The 20,092-nt window shown below is 53.2% G+C and overlaps 9 protein-coding genes across 9 annotated transcripts; 6 read left to right on the top strand and 3 right to left on the bottom strand.

Annotated features, from left to right (window-relative positions):
• Positions 1 to 927: 927 nt before the first annotated feature.
• On the bottom strand, positions 928 to 1,581 carry A1O7_01449 (uncharacterized protein; the record flags this gene model as incomplete). The annotated part of the gene is made up of 1 exon (XM_007755486.1): positions 928 to 1,581. One exon carries the CDS (start codon positions 1,579 to 1,581, stop codon positions 928 to 930), a length of 654 nt encoding a protein of 217 aa, XP_007753676.1.
• Positions 1,582 to 3,440: 1,859 nt separating this feature from the next.
• On the top strand, positions 3,441 to 4,403 carry A1O7_01448 (uncharacterized protein; the record flags this gene model as incomplete). Its single annotated transcript, XM_007755485.1, has 1 exon — positions 3,441 to 4,403. One exon carries the CDS (start codon positions 3,441 to 3,443, stop codon positions 4,401 to 4,403), a length of 963 nt encoding a protein of 320 aa, XP_007753675.1.
• A 1,238-nt stretch (positions 4,404 to 5,641) lies between these two features.
• On the top strand, positions 5,642 to 6,613 carry A1O7_01447 (uncharacterized protein; the record flags this gene model as incomplete). The annotated part of the gene is made up of 1 exon (XM_007755484.1): positions 5,642 to 6,613. The coding sequence occupies one exon, from the start codon at positions 5,642 to 5,644 to the stop codon at positions 6,611 to 6,613; it is 972 nt and encodes a 323-aa protein (XP_007753674.1).
• A 342-nt stretch (positions 6,614 to 6,955) lies between these two features.
• On the top strand, positions 6,956 to 8,166 carry A1O7_01446 (actin like protein 2/3 complex, subunit 1A/1B; the record flags this gene model as incomplete). Its single annotated transcript, XM_007755483.1, has 2 exons — positions 6,956 to 7,178; positions 7,298 to 8,166. The coding sequence occupies 2 exons, from the start codon at positions 6,956 to 6,958 to the stop codon at positions 8,164 to 8,166; spliced, it is 1,092 nt and encodes a 363-aa protein (XP_007753673.1).
• Positions 8,167 to 8,484: 318 nt separating this feature from the next.
• On the bottom strand, positions 8,485 to 11,079 carry A1O7_01445 (DNA mismatch repair protein MSH4; the record flags this gene model as incomplete). Its single annotated transcript, XM_007755482.1, has 7 exons — positions 8,485 to 9,920; positions 9,970 to 10,057; positions 10,126 to 10,230; positions 10,281 to 10,430; positions 10,488 to 10,528; positions 10,573 to 10,891; positions 10,942 to 11,079. 7 exons carry the CDS (start codon positions 11,077 to 11,079, stop codon positions 8,485 to 8,487), a joined length of 2,277 nt encoding a protein of 758 aa, XP_007753672.1.
• Positions 11,080 to 11,696: 617 nt separating this feature from the next.
• On the top strand, positions 11,697 to 13,280 carry A1O7_01444 (uncharacterized protein; the record flags this gene model as incomplete). Its single annotated transcript, XM_007755481.1, has 1 exon — positions 11,697 to 13,280. The coding sequence occupies one exon, from the start codon at positions 11,697 to 11,699 to the stop codon at positions 13,278 to 13,280; it is 1,584 nt and encodes a 527-aa protein (XP_007753671.1).
• A 279-nt stretch (positions 13,281 to 13,559) lies between these two features.
• Positions 13,560 to 14,713, bottom strand: A1O7_01443 (cytochrome c1, heme protein, mitochondrial; the record flags this gene model as incomplete). Its single annotated transcript, XM_007755480.1, has 4 exons — positions 13,560 to 14,241; positions 14,291 to 14,353; positions 14,405 to 14,559; positions 14,639 to 14,713. 4 exons carry the CDS (start codon positions 14,711 to 14,713, stop codon positions 13,560 to 13,562), a joined length of 975 nt encoding a protein of 324 aa, XP_007753670.1.
• A 353-nt stretch (positions 14,714 to 15,066) lies between these two features.
• On the top strand, positions 15,067 to 17,527 carry A1O7_01442 (uncharacterized protein; the record flags this gene model as incomplete). The annotated part of the gene is made up of 2 exons (XM_007755479.1): positions 15,067 to 15,192; positions 15,245 to 17,527. The coding sequence occupies 2 exons, from the start codon at positions 15,067 to 15,069 to the stop codon at positions 17,525 to 17,527; spliced, it is 2,409 nt and encodes an 802-aa protein (XP_007753669.1).
• Positions 17,528 to 18,073: 546 nt separating this feature from the next.
• Positions 18,074 to 20,092, top strand: A1O7_01441 (uncharacterized protein; the record flags this gene model as incomplete). Its single annotated transcript, XM_007755478.1, has 1 exon — positions 18,074 to 20,092. The coding sequence occupies one exon, from the start codon at positions 18,074 to 18,076 to the stop codon at positions 20,090 to 20,092; it is 2,019 nt and encodes a 672-aa protein (XP_007753668.1).

Raw genomic sequence — 20,092 nt, 5'->3', positions numbered from 1 at the left:
AGTGTCCAGAGGGCAAAGTTCAGCGTCTTTCGCCTCCGCCGGCGAGTCCCCACCACCAGTCGGTTAGGGCGAGTCACTGACTCAACTTCTTGACTCGGCCACATCCATAGTGGCAACCTAGGTAGGTAAGGTATGTACTCGGCGTTATCTAGGTACTGTACTGGGACAAGCACATGGAACGGGTACTGGCTCTCGTGGTGCTTGCTCGGCTATCCGAACGGCTACGTACCTCATTATGGATCTGTACTCCGTACGATAATCTTGTCTGGTAATTACGCAGTTGTGTCTACATTTGTATCTATATCTATATTCATAATTATCACAGCGGTCGTCGTTATCACCGCGTCAGCATAGCTGAACGAGGCAACTGTTGACGTTGTATTATGATATGAATTCTAAGCCAAAGAGAGAACTCCGAAAGAGTGCCTGGCTGCACGGTTCTGGCGTGATGTGCAGGGTCACGATCCAGTCAATCAGAGCGCAGCGTTTGCGGTGACTTCCCTATGGCGAGGCTGGCGTGCAGAGACGGGTTTATGGCAGTGCACCGTGACAGTCGTCCCGTAGAAGCCATATTTATTCAGATTGAGTCTTGATGTACACAATACTTCATACGCGCGAGAGCCGTCTCTTGCCCCGGCCAGCTTTTCGATTCTGGGAGTTCGAGAGTTTCGCTTGCTCGTCCGTACATGTCGTTGACCAAGGGACAGAACAGCGCTGGAAACCCGTCTCATTTGCTTGCCGTGCTGCCTGTCCGTCTCTGTCGCGTAATCTAGATTGTCTGTGTCTGTGTGCGAAACTGTGCCTCGTAAACCCACAAGTCGTTCGGCTATAGTAAGTAGACGATCGACCTCGCACGCTTTTTGCCGATGCTCCCTCCAAGATTGCACTTGGCTAAGTATACATCCCCTTCTCCCTCTCGAGTTGCCATCAGCTGGTCGCTCTGTCCCATTGAGACTCCATGTTTGCCTTCGTGCTTTCCAGCTGCTCGATAATCTGCTGCAGTCTTCTCATGACCGAAGTCATCTTGGGCCAAGGTCCGGGTTTCCCGCTGTTTGCCATGCGATCGATTTCTTCTCTGGCTAGTCTGACCCGCGTCCGGGAGTCGCGAAGGGTGAATCTTGATTCTGCGAGCCGTATGCGAATCTCCTCGAGAGGGAAATGGAGGGGATCAAGCAACTGTACCATCTTGTCTAGTGGCCCGTCCCGTTGCCAGTATCTGAAGACATCAAGCATGCCCCGGTCACGGATCTGTTGAACGACATGAGCTTGCGCCACGGCGAGCTGTCTAATATATTCCCAGTTTTGATTCGAGATCGCGAAGTAGAGATCCTCCATAGCGTCAACCGACTTGACCAAATCGTCAAGCCTGGTCTTCAGTCGTTCAAGAAGCCCCTGAAGCATCCGGTCGACTTCCCTGGTTCTATGCCATGACCAGAGCCGAGATGAACTGGAAATACGACGCGTCTGGTGTTCGGCCTGGACAAAGTGGTCGAGTATGAGGCCCAGAGTCTTTTCCGTGTCAAGTACGGTATGGTGCATAAGTTCTCCACCATTGAGAAGAAGTTTGCGGTACTTGGTCATTGTAAGGTCGAGTGCGTCCTTCTCCAGGAATCCCACAGTATTCAAGCTGATGGACTTTTACTGCTGACCAAGTTCTAGATTTGCGGTGTCGAGATAGTCCGAATGTGGTAGAAGGAGGCTCGACGAGTTGGCCCACTGGCCTACCGTCATTGCAGCCATGTTGAGCGTGTCAAGGATGATGTCTCCTTCAACTGTTGCATTGCACAAAACCCAAAGCCGGTGTGATGGATGACGGCAAGCTACTTGGCGAAGTACGCTGAGTTCTCGGACCCACCGTGCATTAAGGCGTGCGCCGTACCAGTCTTTTGTCTCCGCGTAGCCATCTCTGGCACCTCGATTGTTGACCAGAACGAATGTTAGTACGACGGAGCAGACCAACAGCACAACAATACTCGCAACGACGAAGCCGAGGAATGAGCTTGTCGCAAGATTGTTGGCTACCTGGATACTGATCCTGGTGGACTTGCCTATGGCCCCTAAGCATGTTTTGAGAGGGGCGAGGAGTGCATTGTAAAGAAGGCCACCGCGGGACAATGCATTGGAGCAGAAGGCCAATAGAGACTTGTCGGGACCGGCAGAACCTTGGTTGGTAGTAGGCTTGACCTTTGCAGATGAATCGAGCCTAGGGGAAAGGTGGTGCTGGTTTGCGGATGGAGATGCGACTGAGTTTGTTCTTCTGTCTTTTGGGGAGGCAGGGGCGTTGCGTGGATCGGCGAAGGAGCACGTGCCAGGCTTTCGGTTGCTTGTAGAATCGGAAAGTGCCCCATGATCCTGTGAGAGAGCCGTCGAATGAGAGGTGGCAGAACATGAAGGAACGACCTCTGCCTCAGGTACAGGGTCGGAGGCAGGAGCTCTGAGCACAGAATCTGGGTCAACAGCGCGTTTCGAGGAGCTCGATCTGTCACGACCGTTTCGCAGACTGCGACCTCGTTTTTGCATGGTTGTTGGCAAACAGGCAGGCTTTCCTGCGAACCAGAAACCCGCCGTAACGACGTTGAGGGATTGATAGTTTTCAGCTATGGAGCTACTGTTGAACGTGAGGCACTGAACTATGAGAACATGTGGAAATGGGATGGAACGTGAGTGCAGCGGCAGAAGGGATGGAATGTTCAAATAGCAAACCTCCGGCCAGACAACCTACTGGGAGGACTCAAGCCAATTTTAGGCTGTCTTAGATCCTCTTCCGCATATTGGAAACTCAGGACGCTCCCTTCTCAGAAGTATGAGCACGGTTGGGCAGAAACTGGTAGCAGGACGAGCATTTGGCACAATGAAAACAAAGGACAACAAGGAATGTGGAAGAGACATGCTCGACGTGTTCAGCAGGGCTATGGCCCGTGCCGTAATGCTCCCACGTATAAAAGCAGCCGCTTTCTTCGGTGGAACACTAACCATGAAGCGCTATACGGACGTCCCGCCTTTTCTGTCTGGGTCCCATCGTGTCAGGGGATCTTGGTCCAGACTTCCGCAGTTTACTGAAAGCCCTCAGCTCATGCAGAGTACACCTTGACGATAGGGCGTCATTCAATCGTTTTCTTGTACAGCTAGGGAAGCAGCCGTCACGACATGGGTTCAGAGCAGACCCGAGGCGTGTCCGGACACGCCTGGGCCTGGTGGTCGAATGAACACGTCCCCCGCGTTTGTGTGGCGCTGTCACCGGGCAACGGGTGCAGAATGCGCTAGGAGGAATAGATATCCGATCCGCACAAACTCGGTCGAACCTCACAATGCGAATATAGTGCAGTGAATCAGTGCTGCCTGCGAGGTTCCAGGTTCTGTGTAGATATAAGGATAACCGTAAACACTCCGAGGGCTAGCTACCTCAGAAGGACTGCGAATGCAAGCATGCAAAACGCAATATGCCTCTTCTCGGTTTTCTGAATCCCTTGGACAACGTCCACAAGTTTGACCCGGACAAGGACGTCCCGGACCTTGCAGGAAAAGTCATTATAGTGACGGGCGGAAATTCTGGGTGCGGGAAAGAGACAGTCCTGCAACTGGCAAAGCATAACCCAGGATGCATCTACCTCGCCGCACGGAGTCCAGCAAAGTACGACGACGCCATGAAGGACATTTCCGCCGCAGCACCGAACGCCAACGTCCGGTTCCTGAAAATGGACCTCTCCTCGCTGGCGTCCGTCAAACAGGCTGCGGACCAAGTCATCGCGGATAGTGACAGGGTCGATATATTGGTAAACAACGCCGGCATCATGGCGCATCCGCACGGCCTGTCCAAGGACGGATTCGAGATTCAATTCGCGACGAACCATATGGGACACGCGCTGTTCACCCGTCTTCTGCTTCCGCTTATGCGACGTACCGCATCGCAACCTGGCTCCGATGTGCGCATTGTGAACGTGTCGTCTGCCGCCGCCCACCTGATGACCACCGGCCCGGGTATATATTTCGAGAAGCTCAAGACTCCGATGGAAGCACACAACCCTGGCGTGATCTACGGGCAATCGAAGCTGGCCAACGTGCTGCACGCTAGTGAACTGGCCAAGCGCTATCCTGATATTCTCTCGACATCTGTCCACCCTGGCCGTGTCGAGACGAACTTGACAAACGTCATGTTCGACGCGAATGGCATTAACGGCCGGTTCCAGAGGGTCTTCGACTCCCTTGCGGGTGCGCTGACCGTTCAACAGGGTGCGCTGACTCAAATATGGGCAGCGACCTGGAAGCGGACGGAGGTCAAGAATGGAGCGTACTACGTACCGGTTGGCAAGGAGAATCCTGGGTCGAAGAGGAGTCGCGACGTAGAGCTGGCGAAGAAACTATGGGAGTGGACTGAGACCGAGTTGGCGGCGAAGGGGTATTGATGTGCCCTGCTGCGAAGGAGTGTGTATGTTCAGTATGTATTTTCAATAGCCTAGGTACTTTGATGTCTTAGGTCATGTAGGGCGCGAGTGACAGCGACGAAAGAAACAATCACCGTTTCTCAATCCCTAGGCAGCCACTTCGGGTCCATCGACTGCGTAAGGTGTGAATAAAGTTGTGCAGCACCAGTAGAGACAATGATCAGGCATTAGCAGCCGATGAAGGTCCCTTTCGGCTTTCGCAAATACATGCTTGGGTTTTAGAGCTTGATGTGAAAGCGGAAACTGGAAGGTGGAGGTTGTGGTGAGGGTGAACGGGTTGGGAAAGTACCGAGGTCCAAGTCACATGTGCGTCAAAATATTGATTGATATATTTTGCAAACTCCAAAATTGAGGTGCCTTCGGGCATTTGGTCAATTTGAAACGATACAGAGAAGATTAGCATGGCCCCTGCACTAAGGATGACACGCTTCTCAAAGAGTGCTAAAAGTTTTTTTGTCGTTTTTCCCGGCTCGATTTCTCGGTGCTTTGAAGCTTGGTCGCATGATCAAATCACTAGAATCTTTTTTGTGTTCTCGAAGTCGAGGAGTTTGGACTTTGTCCAGTGTGCTCGGGGGATCACGCGGCAGCGGAGGGACGATGTTCCTTTTTCGGCTTGGCGCTTGCCCAACGCGACGTTTTGCAAATAACTCGTACAGTCTTAAACAGTTTACAAATACCAGGTCTGCACGAGTACAATGATACATCGCCGGGAAAAAGGCTCTGCCAGTGGTCATTGCTATGTTCCTGATGGAATCTCGAGTAGATCTCACCGCCAAAAGGACGGTACCCCTCAGGTTGCCCACCACAACGCGTGCCCGAATACTGCACTGAGAGCGCTCCAGCCCATAGGTTCTCCAGCTGACATACAGATTGATCTACGAAGTCTAGTAGGCTTTAATAGCAGTGTGGGATTGTGTGAATATGACAGGCAAGCCATACTGCGCGTGGTGTTCGACTGCGGTGCAATGCGAGCGCATGAGGCTCCTCCACGAGACTTCGTTCTGGAATATGAGTGGCCAGAACGAGCAGGCCCCTTAGGTTGAGTATCAGAATCCCGTGCACCACTCCAGCAATGAGGGCCACTGGCGTATACCGCCTGCATGTTTTGCGCTGACTTTCATTAATATTCCTGTCTAACGCCAATATGTCTCTTGCAAGTTTCCTACGACCCAAACCACAGTATCTTGGACATTTCGAAGATGGCCCAGCTCACCCACTCTCTGATAGCGATACGCAGACCTACAGGTCTCAAGCAGCACAGATGGATGGCAGGTGTGGGCTGTACGAGCGGCATACGACATCATGGTAGCTGTGGCAAATCTCACTCGCCAGTTCGGCATTTTGATCTCTGTGTGCTATTCCCACGGCACAGATTCGGATCCAGCCGCTTCAACACCGTCTTTCTGCTGCTGTTCCGGTTGTTCTACCATGCATCGTCGTTCGAAGTCGCGAGTATCGGGCATCCTTCGAAGCTGTACCTGCCGGCGCCGGTGCCGCTGTTACAGGAGACCATCATCAGGGCGGGTGCATCCGAAGGGGTGTCAAGTGAAGGGTCCATGATCGAGTCCGCCAACGAAGGTCTTCCCGGCATTTTCAAGAACTTCAAACGCTTCTCCACGCGGGAATGGCTGGCCACAATGCTAGAGAATCCCGACAAGTTCAAGAACCTCAAAGTCAACTCGATCACATGGATCAAAGCCCTCGCCTCGCCGTTCTCTCATGAGTTCACACAGTTCATCGTCGAGGATTGTGTAAGTGGTCAGAAGACAAGGGTTGCCGCTGGACGGGAAGAAACCGGCGATTGGGTCCTGGTGGGCTGGGACTGGGCGTCTGGCGACACACCGTCCGACCACTACAAGCTGCCACTGCCACTTCTTTCAGTAACATTCGACGATCCGAGCAAGAAGCCCAGCCTAGGGACACTGGCTCATGTGCTCGCTGCCACGACGGAGAAGAACCCGGCGTACAAGTTCAGGAGGGAGATGTGCTGGTGGTACGCGGAAACTGTTCTCGAGGTCATGCATGAGCAGTTCGGAGGCAAGGTCAAGGAGTGGGAGTGGGCCAGATATCGGTACTCGTTTATCGTCAAGACGAGTTTCATCCGGAGAAAGGCGCTGACGAGGCACGCCGAGTTGTTTAGGAAGCAGCTGGCTGAAGAGATGAGCTATTGAATAATCTCTGCATTGGGCGGTCGAGATCGTGGTATAGAGTGGGTATAGCACGCACAGCTGCATTGCTGTGTCCATGATGGAGACTCAGCATACACAAGTTCCAGATCCGATAGAATAGATCACTCAGTCATATAAATTGTCCCCGCCATTTCTGTAGGCGCCCTTGGAAAATGCTCACGTTTCTGTAGGCGACGAGGCTGTGCATCCGACAATCAGCCGCCCAGCTCGTCGTCATCCCACCTTGACTTTCGACTCTCCGCAAAATCACCGCATTTCTTACTCTACCCTCACACCCACAGAGCGATAGTGGAGAGCTACACTCCTATCGCACCTCTCGCCAGCATGTCCGGCCCCGAAGTGCACCACCTCTTCCACCACCCTATCGCCGACCACTCCTTCTCCGCTGACCGCCAGACACTCGCGGTCGCACGCGAGAACAACGTCGAGCTGTACCACCGCTCGGGCAACAAATTTACCCTCAAAGACGAGCTGAAGGGCCATGACAAGACCGTGACAGGCGTGGATATTGCACCGGACAGTGGCATGATCGTCACATGTTCGCAGGGTAAGCAAGCGGTCCACAACACAAGCAGACATGTACGCCCATGTGGCTTGAGAAGTGTTTGCGTCTACATCTAATTGAAGTAGTGGAGCGTTATGGTTCACGAGACTGACTGTGTGAAGACCGCAACGCCTACGTCTGGCAGCCAACCCCTCAGGGCTGGACGCCCACGCTCGTCCTCCTGCGCATCAACCGCGCCGCGACCTTTGTGCGGTGGTCGCCCTCGGAAAAGAAATTCGCCGTGGGATCTGGCGCCCGCGTCATCGCCGTGTGCTACTTCGAGGAGGAAAACGACTGGTGGGTGTCCAAGCACCTGAAGAAACCCATCCGGTCCACAATCACCACACTGGCATGGCATCCCAACAGCGTGCTCCTGGCCGCCGGGAGCACGGACTCCCACGCGAGGGTGTTTAGCGGGTTCATCAAGGGCGTGGACGAACGGCCCGAGGCCAGCGTCTGGGGGGAGCGCCTCCCCTTCAACACCGTGTGCGGCGAATACCTCAACGACGCGGCCGGGTGGATCCACGCCGTGAGTTTCTCGCCCTCCGGCGACGCGCTCGCGTTTGCGGGACACGACAGTTCCATCACGGTCGTGTACCCCAGTGGGCCGGAGCAGGCGCCGCGCGCGATGCTCAACATCTCGACCCACATCCTCCCGTTCACGAGCCTCATCTGGAACGGCGAGGCCGAGATCGTTGCCGCCGGGTATGACTGTGAGGCGTTCCGCTTTCGCGGGTCAGAAGAAGGGTGGGAAATGGTCGGCAGCGTCGAGGCGAAGGCAAGGCCGGGGATGGGTGCCGCGAGGGAGGAGAGCGCGCTGAATATGTTCCGCCAGATGGATCTCAAGGGCAAGGTCAAGGACGATACGCAGTTGAGCACGACCCATCAGAATACCATCAACACGATCCGTGTGTATGAGGGTAGTGCTAGCAGCGTGAAGAAATTTAGCACCAGTGGTGTGGATGGTCGGGTGGTCATCTGGACGGTCTGAGGAGGCCGAACCATCTGGGAACAAAGCAACGGATCGAGTGGGTTGAGATGAGATGGAGCAACATCGCGATAGACAAGACACCGCATACAGTGTCTACACGCCGGTTTGCTGCCATGGACCGTTCGTCCAGCAGTTTCTATCACAACAACTGCTGAAGGATTCGACCAGCTTCAAGCTCGTAGCCCGCTCTCGAACTCGATTCGCATAGCATAACAAACATATTTACTATGTATCATGAACAACTCATTGCTGTGGCCCTCTGCACAAATGTACCATGTTGCTGTTCTGCCAGAAGGAGAGGTCCACGCTGACCGTGTGTCACCCATTCTTTTCAAGCGTCACATCGCCAGCCTCGAAGAAATCCCTTTCCGTAAGTTTCTCCGCGCCATCCTCTCCCTCAAAGAGATCACTCATCTCTTCGCCAGTTTTATTGGCCTGTGCCGCCGTCGCCTCAGCATCCACCTCAATCGCCCTCAAACGGACCAGGAACTCAACCTGCAGCTTCTTCAACCAATCCCTCAAGGCTTCGGCGCTGACCCCTTCTTCGCTACTACGACTACCCGGCGATCCGTCGTTTCTACTCCCACCGAGCAGTACGCTCGCTCTGGCCTGGACCAATTGTTCTCTAAGGTTTAGGATCAGCTTGGTCCGCCTCGCCGCGGCGGTGGCCCTAGAATTCCGTTTCTTCGCTTCATTCCTCTCGTGCAATGCCTTGCTCACGCGCGTTGCCGTGTCCAGGACGTCGGGCGGAAGGCCGATCACACGAGCGAGAGCTAAGCCGTAGAACTTCTCCTCCTCATACCCTTCCAAGATCTTATACCGCATTGTCATCTTTGCGTAGTCCTTCGAGATGTCTACACTGAGGTGCAGATTCGATACACCGGCCCGATCAGCCAGAATGCGTGGCAGATCGCGGAAATGCGTGACGAACCAGACGTACGCTTTGCTGTTGATGAGCGTTTCAGCAATGGCGATGGCGATGGCAAGTCCGTCCGTCGTGCTTGTCCCTCTGCCCAACTCGTCGATGATGACTAGGCTTGTGTGACTGATGTTACGGATAATGAAGGCAATCTCGCGCATTTCGCTCGCGAAAGTGGAAACATTGGCTTCGAGGTTGTCGTCTGTGCTGACTCTTGCGAATAACTCGTGGGACAGCGGGAAAGAGGCGTACTCAGCAGGGACGAAGCAACCTATCTGCGCCATTATGCTCATCAGAGCAATGGAGCGAATGTACGTCGATTTGCCACTCATGTTCGCACCGGTGATGATGTGGAAGCGGTTCTGAGGCGTAGCGTAGACGTCGTTGGGGATGAATTTCTCGCTTGTCGTGGACATTAATTTGGCGCGGATGGGGTGGCGGCCGCTCTTGATCATGAGGGAGTCAGTGCTGAGCTCGGGCCGCGTATAGTCGCCGCTAATGCATGCTGTGGTCAAGTGAGCGAACGCCGCCAACATGTCGAGCGTAGCGACTGACTCGCTGATCTTGAAGAGCTGGTGGATTTGACTCCGCACTTGTTGAATCAGTTCTTGGATTGTGCTGTCCGAGAGGGTGATGACTTCGCTGTGCGCGTCTTTGAGCTTTTGGTTCATTTTGATGAGGTCGAGGGTCTGGCATTCCAGGTATTTGTTCTTTTGGTAGGCGTTGATGAAGCTGACGGGGAGCGTCCCTGGGGATTCCAGATCAGCCATTGGGAAGCGGAGGTAATATTGGCGTGCGTGTTCGAATTTGAGATCCAGGTTCAGTTCAAATTGCTCTGATACACGTTAGAGTAGGAAAGGTGCGTCATGGCCGAGTCACTGAACCTTTGAGCTCATTGAAGTATGCATTCACGTCGTCGTTCAGCTCTTTGTAGGCTTGACGGGCTACGTCGAGGAAGGAGTTGACACCCGCCTAATGCAGGTCAATAGAGTTATGAGGTAAGAATAGGGACGCCGCAAGCATGCCTTGATAGCGAAGACTCTCTGGCTTCGCAGCTCAAGAGGTTTCGTCGAACATGATACATCCTCGTTGATGCAGTATTTGATAAGATTTTCGATGTTGACGTATCTCGTCGGCTCACAAAGCTGGGAACAGAGTCAGCGAAGAGCCTGTAACAAGCCAGAAGTGGCCAAACTTGGCGTATCATCTGTAGCTCTTCGCTGCCGGCACCAGTGAGAGCTTCCCAAATTGGCTTGATCGAGTCGACAAACTTTTTCAGCATAAGCACATGATTCGCGGATTGCTCCATGAAATGGAAGTCTTGTCTTGCAGAAATGACCACGAGCTAGAAAGATTCAGTATAAAATATATTTCTGTAGGATGCTAGCTCGCGGAGACCAACCGCCGCAAGTACACGATCAGCATCGACAAAGGACTTGAGAGCTGCAATATGTTAGCAAGTTCTTCTAGCGGAAAAGAGCCAGTACCAGATCGAATGGCAAATAACATGTCCCCTTTAGATGTGAGTTCGGCGACGGCCTCGTGCCGCTTCTTGATCTTTTCAGCATCGATTGATGGTTGCAAGACATTGCTGCGGAGGAAACGGGCGCCCATTGGGGTCATGGTTTGGTTCAACAGCCCAAACAAGCATTCCCGAGATTTTGCATTCTGCAGGTTCTGGATTAACTCGAGCGACGCCATTGTTGAGAGATCGATCATCATTGACCCTTCTGAGGGCTCGAATTTGATCCTCAGGGTTTGCGGAGCGAAGGTCAATCCCATCGAAATGTCGATATGCTTCAGGACCTATTTTGGTCAGAGCCAGAAGTACTTGCCTCCAACAGTATCAAACCTACAGCTGAGAAACAGCATGTTGCAAAGTAACTTCCAGCAATTGACAATTTCAATACCTCTAGATCGTCTGGAAAAGCTAGACGTTGAACATAATCCTGACCATTGAGTTCAGACCAATAGTTGCGATCAAGACTAGTCATGGCGATACCAGCCGCCTCAACCTCAAGATTCTCGGCAACAACAGAAATGAGTTTCGAATCTTCCGCAGTAGACACATAAAGAATCTCAGATGGAGCAAAAACTTTGATCTTGTGGCAGGTACGAGCATACGTTTGGGTATCCGTGAATTGACAGAGAATAGCTTCAGAAGTAGAAAGACCGACGAAGGAAAGACCAATGGTGGGAGATATGCCTCGAGATTCGCAAATTGCACAGATAATTTCAGCGTTGCTGTAACCAGTTGAAGTCCCTACGGGTTTTGGATTCCACCGGCAGCCAGACGGTGGCCTTGCCGTCGTAGCCGTCGGTCGTGTGGCCCTGGAACCGGCGGTCGTGGTCGACCATGTAGGGGAAAACATGAGTTTCTCCTTGCAGGCCAAGTTCTCATGCTCTCGTGAATAGGTAAGAGGTGAGAAGTGAGGACAAAGTGAGACGGAAGTGAAGAGTGAGTCTCAGAAGAGTGAGAAGCAATGCCAAAAGGAAGGTCTGCCGATCATCTCCCCGCACGAGGCTGAGAATTAACGTCCTACCCCAGATATTTTTTTCTCGAGGCTGCAATTTCTGAACCGCTCGGTGCGGGCGAGAGAAGAATCGGACCATGGCGACCATAGTACCGCCGCCGAGTAAACGGCAGAAGACTGCTGCGGCGGAAAAGGCGGAAAGGGCAGCAGAAGAGCTGCGAATACCAGACGACCTAGGCAGTGTGCGGCTACAATTCGTCGACCAGAGCACTGGAAAGATAACTGGGCCTGCCATCGCGGTTCCTGTCAAAGATGCGACGGTCAAGAACCTCGAAACACTGCTGAACACAATCCAAGGCAATGAACCGGGCGAGCGCCTCCCCTATCGATTCTTCTTCCGCAACGACCGACCTTCAACAAAGGAGGAAGACTCCAACATCCTCGACGTACCAAATGACATATACAACTCCATCCTCAAACCTGGTCTCAAGACCACAGAAGACAACATCATCCTTCAATTCACACCCCAAGCGGTCTTCCGTGTGCGCGCAGTCTCAAGATGTTCAGCCTCGATAGCGGGCCATGGGGAGGCCATTCTAGCAACAGCTTTCTCACCGGAGACATCCTCAAGAATGGCGACAGGAAGTGGAGATAACACCGCAAGAATATGGGACTGCGATACAGGCACGCCATTGCACACATTGAAGGGCCATACGAGCTGGGTCCTGGCGGTCTCCTGGTCACCTGACGGCAAACTACTCGCAACAGGAAGCATGGACAACACAGTCCGCCTGTGGGATCCCAAAACCGGCGAACCTCTCGGCAGTCCACTAAAGGGTCACACAAAATGGATAACGTCCCTCACCTGGGAACCGTACCACACTCAAACCCCGGGGAAGCCGCGCCTCGCGTCCGCCTCAAAGGACGGTACCGTCCGAATCTGGGACGTTCCCCTCCGCCGCATAGAGCAGACCCTCTCCGGGCATAAAGGGTCAGTAACCTGCGTGCGCTGGGGTGGCCTTCACCGACTGTTCACCTCGTCGCAAGACAAAACCATCAAAGTCTGGAATGACAGGACTTGGATTTGCCTACACACGCTATCCGCGCATACCCACTGGGTGAATCATCTCGCTTTATCGACCGACTTCGCGCTGAGAACCGCGTATCACGACCACACGGGAAAACCGCCCTTAGCCACGGACGCGAAAACCATAAAGGCCAAAGAGCGTTTCGAAACGGCGGCGCGTCACGAAGGAAAATTGGTTGAACGGCTCATCTCCGCGAGCGACGACAACACGATCTTCCTCTGGGATCCGTCTTCATTTGACGACAACTCCAGCGCCACTCCAAAGCCGGTGGCGCGATTACTGGGCCACCAAAAGCAAGTCCTGCACGTGTCGTTCTCCCCGGATGGCCTGTACATCGCGAGCACCAGTTTCGACAATAGCGTCAAACTCTGGAGTGCGCGGGATGGAAAGTTCATCGCCACGTTGCGGGGGCACGTTGGCGCCGTGTATATGGCTTCGTGGTCTGCGGACAGTAGACTCCTCGCGAGTTGCAGTAAAGATACGACGGTGAAGGTGTGGGATGTGCGGACGGGGAAATTAAAGATGGATCTGCCGGGGCATAAGGATGAGGTATTTGCATTGGATTGGAGTGGTGATGGGACCGGGGTAGCAAGTGGTGGGAAGGATAAGGTCGTGAAGGTTTGGAGGCATTAAGGAGGCTTTTCACTGCGCTACGAGTTGTACCGGAGTCTGTGCTTCATGATAAACTGATACCCAGAAATGACGGTACGACAAAATGGGATAGAATCTGAGGTTCAACGGAGAATATGTACGTTGTTCTTTCGACTGGATGAATTTTGCATGGTTCTTCAGTGGTACAAAACATCAACCCTCTCATCCGATCGGTCTTCCGCTCTTCGGACGATGGATGGCCTCTGATCTTCACTTAATAAACACTATCTTTCCCTCAGCGCTTCTTCTTCTCTGTTATACTTACCAACCTTGTCTGAAGCCGGGCTTTTGGGAAGGAGGATTGTACACGATCTTCCTCGTCTTGATAGGCGCCCACTTGTATCTCTTAACCCAACCGCTCAAGGCCAGCAGAGCCGTACCGATAATCAACACCTTGATTCCCATCTTCTTGCGATCATCCATCTCGGGTTCGGCGGCCCAGTTCAAAAATTCAACCACATCCTTGGCCATCTGCGACGAGTTTGCGGGTGTGCCATCCTCGTATTCGACCAGACCGTCGTAGAGAACACGAGCCATAGCGATACCGGTACCGGGGAAATAAGGGTTGAAGTTCAAGCCAGACTGAACGGAAGCGCCAGCAGGAGGTTCCTCGGGATAGCCAGTGAGCAAGCTGAAGATGTAGTTGCAACCACCATGGCGGGCCTTGACCATAAGTGATAGGTCAGGAGGCAGAGCACCATTGTTGGCGGCACGAGCGGCTTCATCGTTCTTGTATGGTGATGGGATGTAATCTGAGAGCTTCCCCGGCCGTTTTTCAATCTCGCCTTCATCGTTGGGCTCAGTATCGTATTCGTTCTCCTCGGCCATTGCTTTGGCTTCATCGACAGTCATCATTGTGCCGACCAGTGACCGGTAAGGGATTCGCTTCAGGGAGTGGCAGGCGGCGCAAACTTCGCGGTACACTTGGAAACCTCTTCGCAGGCTGTAGAAAGTCAGTTGGTTGTCTCCCTCTGTTCTTCGGTGGTTCTCACGTTGCGTGATCGAAAGTCTTGATCCACTTTGTGTGCTCCCACGGGTACTGCGTCGGGTGTAGACTGAGCGCCTTGTCAGCTTCCAGTTCCTCCTCGATGACTTCCCAGGCTCACCCTTCTTCCGCCGGAGTCATGGCATAGACATCCTGACCAAACAGATGATAATACCAGGCGACCGAGCCAACCGCAGCTACTGTTGCCGTTGAAGCACCAGCTGTGAGCCAGAAGGGAGGTGACGCGGATTCACTTGAGCTCGAGGACGCAGCACGCTAGGGAGGCGGTCAGTACAGGACCCGATTCTTGCAGCAGATAGGCCAATTCATGATCGATCTGAGGATGTGGACTGACAGTTGTGGTCTTCCGGACGATGGTTCGTGCGGCGGCCCTCAATGGGGTACTGCGGACGGCCGACGTGGCCAACATCTTGTCTTGAAACCGTATCACCCTCGATAGACGGCGGCAGAGGGGAGGGCAAGGATCGTTTGCGCTGGTGGTAAAGGGTGACCGGGTGGTGAGGTGCTGGCGCAGGAGGTTCTCAATCCAAAGCTTTGAAGCTACATTTTCGGGGTCATTAGCCGAGCGTTGATTGGCCAGACCAGGATCTATGCAGCATCGAATCAGTCAACGACGGGAAGAGCCGAGAATCTGCACGTGATCATGACATCGACACTTCTTGCAGACCTTCCTCTTCGTTGCTGGTTGTAGTTCTGTCTGTGCATTGGAACTGGAACTAGAATTACCAACCTCCCTCATGGTGACGGTCGCTGCGACTCCTAATGTCAGCCAGGGATTCCAAGAACCCATCTTGGAATGACCAGTTCAAGAGCACCAACCAACGCGATTTCAACCTGCAAGTGATTATCTCGGTTGTCTTTGGGCTGAGTGCTTTCCTCTCGTTCTGTGTATGCACCCACCTCACTCTACGATACCCTCGGTGGATGCTGACATCTGCAGGTTCTCCGACCCAAATGGACGAGTTTATATCATGCGCGCAAGAAACAATCGGGCGCGGCATCGCGTCTTCCCGAATTACCAAAGTCGCTGTTCGGATGGATTCCCGTGCTGCTCAGAATCAACGAAGCCGAAGTGCTCGCCTCTGCTGGCCTTGACGCCTACGCTTTCCTGTCCTTCTTCCGATATGCAGTCAAGTTCCTCTCCGTGACCCTCTTCTTCTCTCTCACCATCATCTTGCCCGTCAACTACAAATTTACCGGCGAACTACCCTACCCTCCCATCAATGCCACCGCACCCTTTATCGCCCCTACGTTCCTCTTTGAAGACGATACGAAAAGGCCAAAGAAGCCGAAGATCGAGAAGGACGACAGTTACCTATGGATGTACGTGGCGTTCGCGTATTTTTTCACCGGAGTGGCCATCTACCTCCTGGTCAGAGAGACAACAAATATCATTCGCATACGACAAGCCTATCTCGGCAGCCAGGCTACCATAACCGATCGAACCCTCCGTCTTTCGGGAATACCGAGTGAGATGAGATCTGAGGAAGCAATCAAGCACTTCATTGAAGACCTGCAGATTGGGAAGGTTGATAGTGTCATGCTGTGCAAAAACTGGAAGGCTCTGGATGAATTGATGGCCAAGCGCATGACGTGCCTGCGGAAATTGGAAGAGTCTTGGGCGTCGTACTTAGGCCATCACCATTCAATGCGCCATTCCCGACGCACCCACAGACAGGGGAATGGTATTGACGGCGATGAAGAAAGTGGAGCTCTGCTGTCAAGATCGGAAATGGAACAGGCTCATGCAACGCCCGCCGACAGACCGCGGCCGACCCACACTATCCGATACGGTCCGCTCAAGCTTTACGGCAGGAAGGTTGATGCTATCGATTATTTCGAGGAAAAGCTACGGGTCATGGACGAAAAGATACATGCATTGAGGTCGACCGAGTTCAAGCCGACTCCATTAGCCTTTGTCACCATGGAATCTACCGCAGCCAGTCAAATGGCTGTGCAAGCCATTCTAAGCCCTAAGCCAGGAGAACTCCTTGCCAGCCTAGCCCCTCCACCGGCCGATGTTGTCTGGAAGAACACGTATATCTCTCGCAACATTCGCATGGCCCGGTCCTGGAGCATTATGATCTTCATTGGCTTCCTAACCATCCTGTGGGCTGCCATTGTCGCCCCTTTGGCTGGTCTGCTCAGTATCGAAGTCATTGACAAAGTGCTGCCTGGCTTGGCTCAAGCACTAGAGGACCACGAGATCATTCGATCCCTCGTTCAAACGGGTCTCCCTACCCTGTTGTTCTCGCTATTGGCTCTGGCCGTTCCGTACTTATACGACTGGCTTGCCAATCAGCAGGGAATGACATCTCAGGGCGACGTGGAAATGTCGGTGATATCCAAGAATTTCTTCTTCATCTTTTTCAACCTGTTCATCGTCTTCACGATATGGGGCTCCGCCACCACATTCTACGACTTCTGGCAGGACTTGCGAGACATCTTCCGCGACACGGCCGGAATAGCCTACGCAGTTGCTAAAGCTCTCGAACAGCTTTCGCCCTTCTACGTCAACCTCATTGTCCTCCAGGGCTTGGGACTCCTTCCATTCAGATTACTCGAGTTTGGCTCAGTCGCATTGTACCCTTTCTATCTCATTGCGGCAAAAACACCCCGGGACTATGCGGAATTGTCTCAACCGCCAATCTTCAGTTACGGCTTCTATTTACCTCAGACCATGCTTATATTCATCATCTGTGTTGTCTACAGCGTTCTTCCAGCCTCCTGGATGATCACCCTTTTCGGCTTGGTGTACTTCCTCATCGGTGGTTTCATCTACAAGTACCAGCTACTCTACGCCATGGAACATCGTCAGCACTCGACCGGGCGGGCTTGGCCCATGATATGCAACCGCATCATCACAGGACTGATCCTCTTCCAGGTTGCCATGACCGGCATTCTTGCGTTACGAGGAGCTTTGACGGCCTCAGTGTTCTTGGCCCCATTGCTGGCTGGGACCATTTGGTTTACTGTGTATTTCCAGCGCACATACGTCCCTCTCATGCGTTTCATCGCTCTTAAGAGCATTGATCGTGCCAGCTCGCCCCAGCTTCCCACGCCGCCGGAGTCTGCTTGGGATAGAGATACCGACTACGGCCAAGACGTCGACACAAGCCGCGACACCGGTCTCCGGTATATCAACCCTAGCCTTGTCCGGCCACTGGAGACTTTGTGGATACGGAAACCTGGTCACGGACGCCCGGAGCACAGTCAGACTTGAGCACTAATTCGTCTAGCAAGACTTTTTGACGCATAGCAAGCGGGCGATTGATTAGTGTCCTTCTTCAGAGATACCCATGTACACGACTCTTAATAGCCCCAGTAACATGTGTGAGCTTGATGTAACTGCTTCTAAACAGCTGACCAAGCGCACATATCCTCACTTTGTCCATTTCGAAAACCGGTGCTTCACCATTACATGATGGTCGATCTGCTACGCTGCACGTTTCCCAACCTGACCACGCTCGGTCACGCCTGTCATGCCCTTCGCACCGTCATTCCGACCGAGGCTTGCCATCACAACGTATGCAATTACGGATGTGGACGATATGGGAGTTACGACCTGTCCATCTCCCTGGCTAGACGACGGCATCTCGCTCCTTTCTTCTTCCTCAGTTTCAATCCTATCCCTACTCATAATCTTATGCATTCTACCCCATCCTCTTACAGTCCCATTGTTAACTACACAGCCTAGCTGTTCGCCGACCTGGCTTACGAAATCCTCGTCTCTCGAGGAATTGCATCTGTCGACGGATACCAACTGAGAATGATCTATCCCGGCGATCACTACTTCCCGACCAACCAACCACAGATGATCGCCGGTGTCACACACAAGCCTCCTTTCGCCGGATATCGAGCTCGAATGGATGTTTGGCAAAGGGAAGGAGCACAGCTGGGCTCGAGACCCCTTCCAGAGAGTGTAAAGCAAGAGTCGTACCACCTTCGCCCCGGCCTCGCCTGTTCCGAAACCACCCTGCCACGCTCGGATCGCAAACGCCAACCAGAGGAGGACAGCGGTTGTACACCTGAATGGCAAGATGGAGAGCAGGTTGTTGTTCCGACGCAAAAGTCCTTCTCGACCATGTACATGCTGGAGACTTCTGCTGTTCATGCAGCTCTGACATTTGACCGTGCGGGCAGCATGTCAATGACCCAACAGAGTCAGCAATTGAAGGGATCTTCTCTCGCCTTGGTCTCGTCCCAATCTCCCTCTCATCCCGGCGTTACTAGCATCCCACCTGGCGTCATTGTTGGCATCTGGCCGTGCATCGCTAGTTCATCCACGAGATCGTCTCTCCGCTTGTTCTATCAGCCAGAGCAGGTCCGCCCGAGCACTCTGTACAGCTTTGACGGTGCTCATGACGAACCGGATGAAACACTGGCGGCAACAATCAGCCGGTCTGCGAGCGTTTCTGATCTTAAGGTCCCCTCCCTCCGGCCGTTTCGACCTTCAGTGGTCCACTTCTTGTCCGACGAACACCTGAATTGGAGAGAGGCTGCTCGTCGCAGAGAACGTGACGACTTCACAAATCCCTTTCACGTCGAAGAATCTCCATCGAGAAAGACGTCCAGCGCTTCTGAAGGTACCGTCTACCTGCGACCGAATGCCTTTGCAGGACACCGTGACACATTGGCAAGACTTCAATATTTCGCCAGGTCCGACGAAGACGTCCAGGCACTCACAGACAGTGATGACGAGACTTATATGACTGCGTGGACTCGCCAGCCATCAACATCTGCTCCCTCACGGAGATACAGCCTTGTTGGAGCGAACCTGGACATCTTCCTCCCTCAACAGGTCGTCGAATCTGTGCTCAGCTACTTGTCGTTCAACGACTACAAAAATTTGCGATCAGTCTGCCGTCAATGGCACGCAACCCTCCCACAGCCCAATTTTCCCGGAGCCTACCGGGTTCCGAGAGAAGTACTCAAACAGATCTTCTCCTACCTAGCGCCTTGGGATTTTGATGCCGCCCGACACACCTGCAAGCCGTGGTTCTTAGCAGGCCTGGACTGCAAAGTTTTGGAGCCCATGCTGAGAGGCTGCGGCTGTCGATCTACTTTGGACGCGGATATCGGGCGTATGCAAGGCAGCATGGTCGCGAAGAGACGCAGCTGGGAGAGTCAGCTCGGTCCAATGGATTCCGACGCTAACAGAGCCATTGACAAAGAGTGGCTTTGCTCCAAAAGGCTTGCGACAGAATCTCGACTTTCGCCCCATTGGCGAGGTGATTTCTTTTCAGAAAACCTCGATCTATCGCGGAGACTGTCAATTATTGAAACAATTGACTTTTCCAAGATCCTGACTACGAGTTCCTCGTCCACGAAGTCAAGATTCACAGTATCAGCCTGTGGCAAATTTGTTCTTGTAGTATGTGGTGGTGATATCTCTGTCTACAATCTGTCAGATCCAGATCATTCACCGGATCCACTTGTCAGGCTCGCGACTGGTCTTGATGTCCTTAAAGTCAGTATGGACACCAGTTCCGAACGCTACTCAGTGGCTGCTCTTCTCGCTGGTCGAATCGGCATGCTCTGGGACCTGCGTGGCAGATACATCCAGGAACGATACCGCAACAACTCGGGCGAACCAATGAATCTGGGTATGCAGGCGCATGTCCAAAGCTCAGTCAGCTTCCAGGACCTCAGCTCATCCGGTATCAGCCTACCAGTACAATCTCCAGAGATGGTGGCTATTGAGTCGTCGGACTACAGTCTCGCGTCAGTCACAATGCCCAGCACCACCTCTCCTCCCGACGCTATGCCGAATACTCCATTCTTGTAG

This window comes from Cladophialophora yegresii, assembly GCF_000585515.1.
Source record: "Cladophialophora yegresii CBS 114405 chromosome Unknown aczIN-supercont1.1, whole genome shotgun sequence".
Taxonomy (NCBI): Eukaryota; Fungi; Ascomycota; class Eurotiomycetes; order Chaetothyriales; family Herpotrichiellaceae; genus Cladophialophora; species Cladophialophora yegresii.
This window is presented reverse-complemented; position numbering and strand designations above follow the sequence as displayed.